Source organism: Homarus americanus, unplaced genomic scaffold, assembly GCF_018991925.1.
Source record: "Homarus americanus isolate GMGI-L3 unplaced genomic scaffold, GMGI_Hamer_2.0 scaffold37032, whole genome shotgun sequence".
Taxonomy (NCBI): Eukaryota; Metazoa; Arthropoda; class Malacostraca; order Decapoda; family Nephropidae; genus Homarus; species Homarus americanus.
The window spans coordinates 2,353,164-2,363,247 of record NW_024731852.1 but is presented as its reverse complement, the minus strand read 5'-3'; the positions used below and the strand labels follow the sequence as shown (position 1 = coordinate 2,363,247).

At 39.3% G+C, this 10,084-nt stretch overlaps 1 protein-coding gene across 1 annotated transcript in view; it reads left to right on the top strand.

The window, feature by feature from the left end:
• The first annotated feature begins 6,752 nt into the window (after positions 1-6,752).
• LOC121867852 (acidic proline-rich protein PRP33-like) overlaps positions 6,753-10,084 on the top strand; it is a 28,451-nt gene continuing 25,119 nt past the window's right edge. The window contains exon 1 of the mRNA XM_042367976.1: positions 6,753-6,811. Within this exon, the coding sequence (XP_042223910.1) occupies positions 6,753-6,811 (59 nt within the window). The remainder of the gene's footprint in view (positions 6,812-10,084) is intronic.

Sequence of the window (10,084 nt, the reverse complement as noted above, 5' to 3'; positions counted from 1 at the left end):
TATAGTAACATATATAACGATACACTAAGACCAGTATAATAATAATCACATAACCACGTAAAATATAACCCACCCCACGATACATAGTTAAAGAGATAACTAGATATAGCAAAGAAACAGATATATGATAAGGACCACTTATATAAAACCAGGGTATAGGAGACTGTAATAAGGCTCGTATTAACACACACACACAAACACGTACGTAAATCAGAGCACAATAAGGAGGACATTAGCACGCTGGGGTTATTGTTCAGTGTGTTATATCGCCTCTGCAGTGTTATTGGATGATATACAAGGCTCTTATTGGTTGATGCAGTGTCCATATTTCGTGGGGAGGAGGGCGCCTGCTTGTACCTGCCACACACACACACACACACACACACACTTGGCTGAGTAACGCACAGCCAATAACCCACCCAACCTGTATGATGTGTATTTACCCACATATGTATTGAAGTGAGTTAGTGACACAGGGATACATAGCAACCCGTATGTAGTCTGTCTATACGTGAGGTAGACCTGTGTGTGTTTATAATTGGTGTAGATGTTCATGTTATCTGTCTCTGAATGTTTCCCGTTTAGAAAGTCTCTGTCTTTTTTTTTTAAATTGTCTTTCTGTCTTAAATGTAATGCTGGTATTATAATCTATACGAATGGTAAGATTTTGAGTAAATTTCCCAATCAATTGCTTAGCTCAGGTGTTACTTACGCATTTTACATTACAGGTGAACACAGAGAATATGAAGTTCAATTAGATATCTCTTTTTAGACTGAACAATACCCAACATTGATATTTTAGTTAATCGATGATGTGTCAAAGGTACAGTAACTTGCTTCAATTAACTGTAGCTGTATTATTTCGTCCTGTGTAAGCTGTAGGGTACATAGATACATAAATACAGGTTATTTCTAACAAATTCCTAACCCAACCGAACCATTACGTAGTGATTCCTGTGTCTGTGATTAATAGATACATAATGTACAGGTATAGATGTTATGGAAAGGTGATACCCAAGGGGCGTCACAAACATTACCTCAATAATCTAAGACCTATTTTCATCTTGATAAGAGTCTCTGGGTAACTGTATGTATATATAAATAGATCGTTTATTTCAATCACTCTCAAATGAATATGTCATTTTATTAATTAGTTTTGAAAGGTTGTCAGCATTAATTATTTAATTACTGAATAAATAACCCAGAAATCTAATTCATCAACCATTATGTATATGAGGTGTCACAGTGGGATTACTTCAGCTGGGTTGATGGTGAACACAGACACACACGGTTACCATACAGAGGAGTGTAGTATAACGTGAACAGAGAGAGAGAGAGAGAGAGAGAGACGCCCATAAACCCGACCTCCATCACGTCCAGTGGGGTGTGGGCGAGGCGCGTGACGCATGAAGATAAACACTTGACCTTTATGCCAATACCATCTGCCGGCTATACACCTCCCACCTGCCAGCTGGCCCACCACCTGCACCTTCTCACCACCAACACTTCCTCAGGCATATTGTGAGACTCAGAGGAGGTACAGCTGTTGCATCTTCACACACACACACACACACACACACACACACACATATACCCTATGGCAGGAGTCTTTTTCCTGAGTAAAGGAGACGACTGGTGGTAGGTTAGGTAAGGTTAGGTTACGTTACGTTACGTTACTTTACGTTACGTTACGTTACGTTACGTTATGTCAGGTCCCATTAACTCCCCAGATTATCTCCTTAACAGTTCAGTAAGTTGCCACATTATCTCAGAAATCACTACCTACAAAATTAACAGGTGTGAAAGATTTCCTATTCTGACAATAATCATATAAAGCTAAGATAAACCACCTGAGATACGACACCTTCGTCAAGTGGTTCACCCAGTTACTGCTAGAGAGGTTCTTAAGTCACTCCTTCGTCGGTAGTGTAAGCTATCAAATGTCGTCACTTATGTAGAGGAACATGACATAATGGTAAGAGTTATTATCTTTGTGTTGTGGCTGACACGCACTAGACACGCCTCATATAAAGGTTGTCCTCACAGATACATTCATATATAGTGTCTCTTGTAATGTCTCCTAGTCTCTCATATTGTCTTTTAGTCTCCCATAGTCTCCCATAGTCTCTCATAGTGTCCCATAGTCTCTCATAGTCTCCCATAGTCTCTCATAGTCTCCCATAGTCTCTCATAGTCTCTCATAGTGTCACATAGTCTCTCATAGTGTCCCATAGTCTCTCATAGTGTCCCATAGTCCTCATAGTCTCTCTCCCATACATAGTCATAGTCTCTCATAGTGTCTCTCATAGTAATAGTCTCTCATAGTGTCCTAGTCTCTCATAGTCTCTCATAGTGTCTTTTACCCATAGTCTCTCATAGTGTCCCATAGTCTCTCATAGTCTCTCATAGTGTCCCATAGTCTCTCATAGTCTCCCATAGTCTCTCATAGTCTCTCATAGTGTCCCATAGTCTCTCATAGTGTCCCATAGTCTCTCATAGTGTCCCATAGTCTCTCATAGTCTCCCATAGTCTCTCATAGTCTCTCATAGTCTCCCATAGTCTCTCATATTCTCTCATAGTGTCCCATAGTCTCTCATAGTGTCCCATAGTCTCTCATAGTGTCCCATAGTCTCTCATAGTCTCCCATAGTCTCTCATAGTCTCTCATAGTGTCCCATAGTCTCTCATAGTGTCCCATAGTCTCTCATAGTCACTCAGAGTCTCCCGTAGTCACTCATAGTCTCCCACAGTCTCTCATAGTCTCCCATAGTCTCCCATAGTCTCCCTTTTATCTCTCATAGTCTCTCCTGTGTCTCTCTCTCTCTCCCTACTCGCTGGTTTAATAAGGGAGTAATCTAAATGGTAAAAATACAAGGTTTGTCAGTTAGGTTATCAGAGCTTATTGAGCCGCGATGAGCGAGTTTCATGGTGTATTCTCAGATTCATTTAATGTTACTGGATTAAGGAACGATTTTATAAGTAAGTAACATTCATTAGTGAGTTCCGTAGGTGTTAATGTAACGCCCAAATATCATGAAACACGGAGCTATATTTTATGATTTATTTTACTATTATAAGCTAAAGTAGGTAATCACTAGCCATTTTATAGTGTAAATCGCGATATTGGGGTAAATATGAATGTTTTTTTTTAGTATTTTATCGTAATGTTTAAGTCGAGGTTCATACCATATTACAGTGTTTAATTCATTACGAGTTCTTATAGTTTAATTTCTATATAAACTTACACCATAAAAAATTGTTGATATAAAAAAAAAATCCTTTGATCTATAATTGTACTGGAACATATTTACCTAGTTTGTTCATTACTGTTGACTAGAGTACAAACTGTGAAAGCCTCTCGCTGCTGACGTCACTCCACCACCGAGAGATTGACAGAGTTTGCCAAGTTCTTATTTACTGGAGCAATTTTTTACACTAATCCAAATTTTGTTCTTTAAATCATATCCATTATATTGACAGTACCAGCAATAAATATAAAAACAATATGGTGTAAATGCTTTTGTGTTTTTAAATTATCAATGAATTTGGGTAGTAGTAGGCAGTTACCAAACAGGGAGGTACTGCCGCCTGGGAAGATATTGGAAGCATAATGTGTTGTCTAAGGGTAGACCCTGCTGCCATATGGCATCACAAAGATTCTGACCAAGTCCCAGGTTGCTGATCTGACTTTTTGCCTCATTTGCACACAATTGCAGGGTCTCAATTGTTTCTCTTACTTTGACAACACAACATACATATATTGTTTCTCACTTTTGACCTTTTTTTTTATTTTTTATTTCCTTATTATTATTATTATTATTATTATTATTACATTTTCGCCTCCCAGGCCCTGATGTGGGTCAGTGACCTGTGCCCGGGTAGGCTAATCCCCGTAAAAATAAAAAATAAAAAATATATAAAAAATATTAAATAAAAATGTAAAGCACTATTTATCGCCTTACTGATATAAAGACAAAAATATTTGTAATGGTTTAAACAATTATTAACGTTGATATAGGAGGAACGCACACACTGAGGGGCCTGACAGCCTATACACCTGAGTATATAATTCCTAACTTCTTCAGGTACTAATGATCAGCAGGGCCGGCGCTACCCACTAGGCGAACTAGGCGATCGCCTAGGGCGCCAACATCTGGGGGCGCCACAAATTCAGGGCAAACTTGGATAAAATTAAAAATGAAGGGAAAACTGTGGTGAACACTGTGGTGGAGCCGTGGAGGGTCGGAGCAGGATGTTAGAAGGGGGGGGGGTCGGAGGGAGGCGAGGGTAGGTAGACGGTAGCCGACTGTGTTTTCTTTTTTAATATTATTCGTTAACCCCCCGGAGGGACTAACCCGGGTCCTTATCTTTGGCGGCCTGGAGAACTGTCGAGCAGTGACCTGAAGGCTGACATCTGAGGAACCCTTCTCCCAACCCCACCATCCCCTCCCCTCCCTTACTGCCAGGGCGGCTGAGCCGCCCCTTCCCTGTCTTTGTCGGGATGAGGCAAGGTTACCTGACCTCTGAAGTTTACGTCAAGGATTTATTGACTTAATGTAATAACAATAATTGGTTATTTGCATGGGTGAAGTAATAAAGCCACAAGATGAAAACAATGTAGTAATGGGTTACTGTACCTACATTAGCTTATCAAAACTTTCAAGGGGGCGCACATCTAAAGGCTTGCCTAGGGCGCCAAATCATCTTGCACCGGCCCTGATGATCAGGTGTTCCAATATCAATATCAATTTAATTTATCTTTACCAAAATTATATATAGAAAACTGAAAATCCTTTAAATAACTACTACTACTGCTGCTTGTTTTCATAATTAATCTCTATCGTAAATTCATCTCAGATTATCACATTATAAGACAAATGCCATGATAGTCAGTTTAAGGTGTCTATGTATTACCTCTCCTACGCGTGGAATAGATTAAAATAAAATAAAACATCAGTAGGAATGGCTAGGGGAGAGAGTATGTTGGAGCGAGCGGCGGTAGAGACTGAACCAACAACATGACCCACCCCCACATACACTTCATCATAATCCTCAACTTGCAAAAAAGACAAAGTTATTTTTTTTTATAACTCACAATGATTACACGCTTCATATCAGTGATGTGTGTAATTTGTGTACTAAGTTAAAACTTTTCAGGTTCGTTCATGCCAAGAGTAATGCTGATACGATAATGACGCCGCTGTGTACGATGGTTGATGTATTGGTTAACTTAATACGTCTTCTTACAGTATTATCGGAGACAAGAGTATACACTATAAGAATCTGCTCTTCAGGTTCTCAGGTTCCTGGTACCACAAAGTTCAGTGGTTCGGCATAACGATCATTTCTTTAAGCCAAACTCTCTCTCGTTCAGTTGTCACTTTTTGCCTGAAAATTTCGTCATCTGGGATATTAATGTCTTCTAAAAGCTAACGAGTGATTAACAACAGCGGTATTGTCCTTTAGTTGTTTATTATACTCGGTTTTGTGTGGATTGGAGCCAAGTTTACCTACCAGCAGAGCAATACAATATGGCTGGCCTGAAACAGTCTTAGTTAAGTAAAATAAGAGGGTGTGTTGGTTGTTCTGCAAAAACCTCTTAATAGTCTTAGCCGGGCGGACCTCGTCTCCCCACAGGCAGTCACCCACCCGGAGTGGCATAAAGACGACAGACTCATCTCGTTATCTTACCTACTTTATCTGTGTGTCTGTCTCTCTCTCTCTCCCTACCTCCCACTTTATTTCTTCATCTTGGGTCTTTTGTGGTCAGAATCCATCTTGCACACTTGGTCTCCTCCCCACATGGTCATACTACAGGCTGGATGACCCAACTTGCCCCTGTTCACCGCTAATTAAGTTTTTACGGCTCCCCTAAACCCCGAACAGCCGACGCCAGCGCCACTAACTACCAGCTGTGACTCCCGCCACCTGCCACCTGCAGCTAAAAAGGAAAGCAAAAAGTAGCTGGGAAAAACCTAGAGAATTTTTTCCCCTCGATACAGAGAGACTTTCTCCTCCAGAGTTTTTTTTTTAACAGAAAGTCACGCGGCCGCCGTTGTTCTCTCTCTCTCTCTCTCTCTCTCTCTCTCTCTCTCTCTCTCTCTCTCTCTTTGTTTCTTACGCGAAATCTAGACGTTTTCCTTTATCATTTGTTTAGTTATTCATAAATGAAAGTTAAGAAGTATTAATACTTTCATACTGGGTCAAAAGTTTTATAATATTCCTGAAATAACCAAAATTATGTAAAGAATTAGCTAAACATTTTATAATTTCCAATGTTAGCAGGAAGGCGTAAAGTGATCCGCTTATACAGTATAGTCCATAAACATGAATGCTTATATATATACACTCTGGCATTATTGTATTATATTGTATTGTATTGTATTCTGGATGTTAATCGATTTGCGGATCGTATTCCGGGGTAATGGTTAGCCAGTGCAGTTGGTGAGTTGTCCGGTCTTCTCGGACTATTCCTTGACACTGAGTCATGCAACTCGTTAACTCAGGGTGTGGTTGTTGTGTTGGCGACAGCTTCTACACCTTAAACAAATTCACGCCTAGGTGGCCATAGGGTCGGCCATCCTCGTTACACAAGGGCCAACCATTTATTCTAATAATTGAGTCACGTAGCGTAATTGTACCTTGAAACGAACTCAAAGTCCTGTTACGTCTTGCTGCTGCTGCTGCTAGAGACAGACACTTCCTGTGAAAGAGTTAAGCTCATCCTGCTGAAATTACGGCAAGGATACCGAGATGCTTCTGAGCCAAACTAGACTAATGCCCAAGCTGGTATATCCCACTGGAGAGGATGTGTGAGTCTCAATGTAAGGTCTTTCATGCCTGACGGCGTTGAGTCAAAGGTAAGCAAAAGTGTATTTACCTGCTCCAATACCACAACCTAACCTAACCTGACCTAACCTAACCTAACCTAACCTAACCTAACCTAACCTAACCATACTTGAATACTTCTTCCATACAATCAGAAATATATTGAAAACAAAAATCTAAATCAAGATTATATTAACTCTTAGCTCTTATCTCAAACTTCCTTATAGAGACAAGACCTAACAAAACTTTACTTACAAAACACACTGTACATATAACCCGTGTAGGATCAACAGTTTACCAAAATCATAGGAAAAATCTACTAAAATTTGAGTTTTGTTTTCGTGAGCTTTTGATAGTCATAGATTGAAGGCTTATGCTTTTATTAGATTATTATATTGTTATTTAATTTTCTCTATCTCTCATTTCTTGCGTTATTTATTTTTATCGTTATTGTATTATTTTTACTCTCTCTCTCTCTCTCTCTCTCTCTCTCTCTCTCTCTCTCTCTCTCTCTCTCTCTCTCTCTCTCCTCTCTCTCTCTCTCTCTCTCTCTCTCTCTCTCTCTCTCTCTCTCTCTCTCTCTCTCTCTCTCTCTCTCTCTCTCTCTCTCTCTCTCTCTCTCTCTCTGCCCACTTGTTCCAGCACATTTTACCGTCCAGCGATTGAAAGATTTATTGTATATTCAGTCCACATTGTAGGGCCGGCCGTGGGTCAAGATATTCCCCTACACTATTTCCTCTTTCCTTACGCCTATATGGCCGCCCCAACCTGGCCCCCCCTACCTGGCCCCCTACCTGCCCCCCTACCTGGCCCCCTACCCCCTACCTGGCCCTACCTGGCCCTACCTGGCCCCCTGCCTAGCCCCCTACCTGGCCCCCCTGACCCCCCTACCTGGCCTCCTACCTGGCCCCCCTGGTCCCCCTACCTACCTGGCTCCCCTACCTGGCTCCCCCTACCTGGCTCCCCTACCTGGCTCCCCCTACTGGCTCCCCCTACCTGGCTCCCCCTACCTGGCCCCCCCTCTTGATTCTCGTATATCCTCTGAATACATGCATGTTCTCTTTTACTCTTTCATTCCCCTGCACCTCTATCAGTATCCTCTTATGTATCCTCTGTTTGTCTTGCAATTTCATCCATGCTGTTTCTCTGCAATTTTGCGTTTACCTCTGCAATTTTGTAATTTCTCTTATAATTTCCTCTTTTAATTTTATCTTATAATTTCCCCTCTTTGTTCTTTTAATTTCTCTTTGTTTTCTGCAATTTCTTTTGTTTCCTTGTTATCTCTGCTGTTTATCCTGAATCTCTGCAGTCTCACTGAACTCCTGCACCAATTTCTCTTGTTGCTCTGTTTACCTAATAAATTTTTCCTACAATTTTTACTCTTTGCAATTCCCTGCCTTCCTATCCAGCATACTGCCTTTCTCTTTATTTAATTTTTATTTTCAATTTTCTTTCTGTTTGCCTACACCATTTACTTTTCTTATTTTCTTATTTCTGCCTCTTACTATTTACTCTTGTTTCTGTTCTCGTTTTCTGTTTCTATAATTTTCCTCTTAATTTCTGTTCTCTGTAACTTTTCATTTCTGTTCTCTTAATTTCTCTGATTTCTCTTGTATTTCTTATTTCTTTTAATTTTTCTCACATAATTTTCTGTAATTTCCTCTATATTTTACTCTTATAACTTCCTTTTCTTTTTCTTTAGTTTCTCTTTTAATTTCTCTTATAATTTCTCTGTAATTTCTCTTTTAATTTCTCTTGTATTTCTGTAACCTCTTATAATTTCTCTTTTAATTTCTGTTTCTTGAATTTTACTCTTGCAATTTTCCCCTCTTAATTTCTCATATTTTTATCTTTTAATTTCTCTTAATTTCTTAACTCTGTATTTCTCTTGTTTTCTCTTTAATTTCTTGCAATTTCTCTTGTAATTTTATACAATTTCCCTCTTAATTCCTCTTATTTTATATTCTATTTTATCATAGTTTCTAGTTTTCTTAATTTTCTCTGATTTCTTATAAATTTTCTTGTAATTTCTCTAATTTCTCTTGTAATTTTATAACATAGTTCCTCTTTAATTTTTGTTATAATTTCTCTTGTAATTTCTTTACCCTCTTATATTTAAACCTGTTTTATAACTTTTCTTGTAATTTTATAATTTCTGCAATTTTACAATTTTACTTAATTTCTTGTAATTTCTTGTAATTTTACCTCATAATTTCCTCTTTAATTTTCTTTTAATTTCTTACCAATTTTCTTTAATTTCTACACAACCCCCTACCTGACCCCCCCCTACTGGCCCCCTACCTGCCCCCCCTACCTGGCCCCCCTACCCCCCCTACCTGGCCCCCCACCAGCCCCCCCTACCTGTCTGGCCCCCCTACCTGCCCCCTACCTGGCCCCCCTACCCGCCCCACTGGCCCCTACCCCCCCCCTACCTGGCCCCCCTTACCGGCCCCCTTACACAGCCAACCCACCCCCTGGCCCCTACGTGAAACAAGTGCCCCCTATCAACGCTATTGTCCATTTGTGGTAAATTGTGTCGCTTCAGGATAAAAAAAAGATATATGATTTGAAGTCTTATTTCTAAGTTATCCTCAAATTTTACCTTTCCAAACTTTTGTGTTTTAGCGCATTTTTGCCATATATAACCAGGAATTGAATATACTCCTCCGTTATATACTCCACACTCCGTTATATACACCACACTCCGTTATATACTCCACACTCCGTTATATACTCCACACTCCGTTATATACTCCACACTCCGTTATATACACCACACTCCGTTATATACTCCACACTCCGGTATATACTCCACACTCCGTTATATACTCCACACTCCGTTATATACTCCACACTCCGTTATATAACCTGGGTAAAAAGTCACTCAGAATACCTCCCTGACCATAAACAAAAACTCCTACAATTTATAACATCATACAGTATATACTTTTAACATGGGATATATTTCGAATCATTTATTTCCTCCCCTTGAGTTAAAAAAAAATTCTCATTGAAGTAATTTTTATTTTTTAATTTAACTCTTTGGAAAGGACATCCAGTGGTTAACATAATATAACTAAATATGACATATATTCCCGCGTTATAAAAAAAAAAAATCTTAATAATATTTAGAAAACCATTGAAAAACTCCAGCAAAATTATTAATCATTCACGATGACACGAAATGTTACGCGGTGAAAAAAATTAATAAAAAAAAATGATGAAAATGATATGAACTGGATTTAATAAAGATAGAC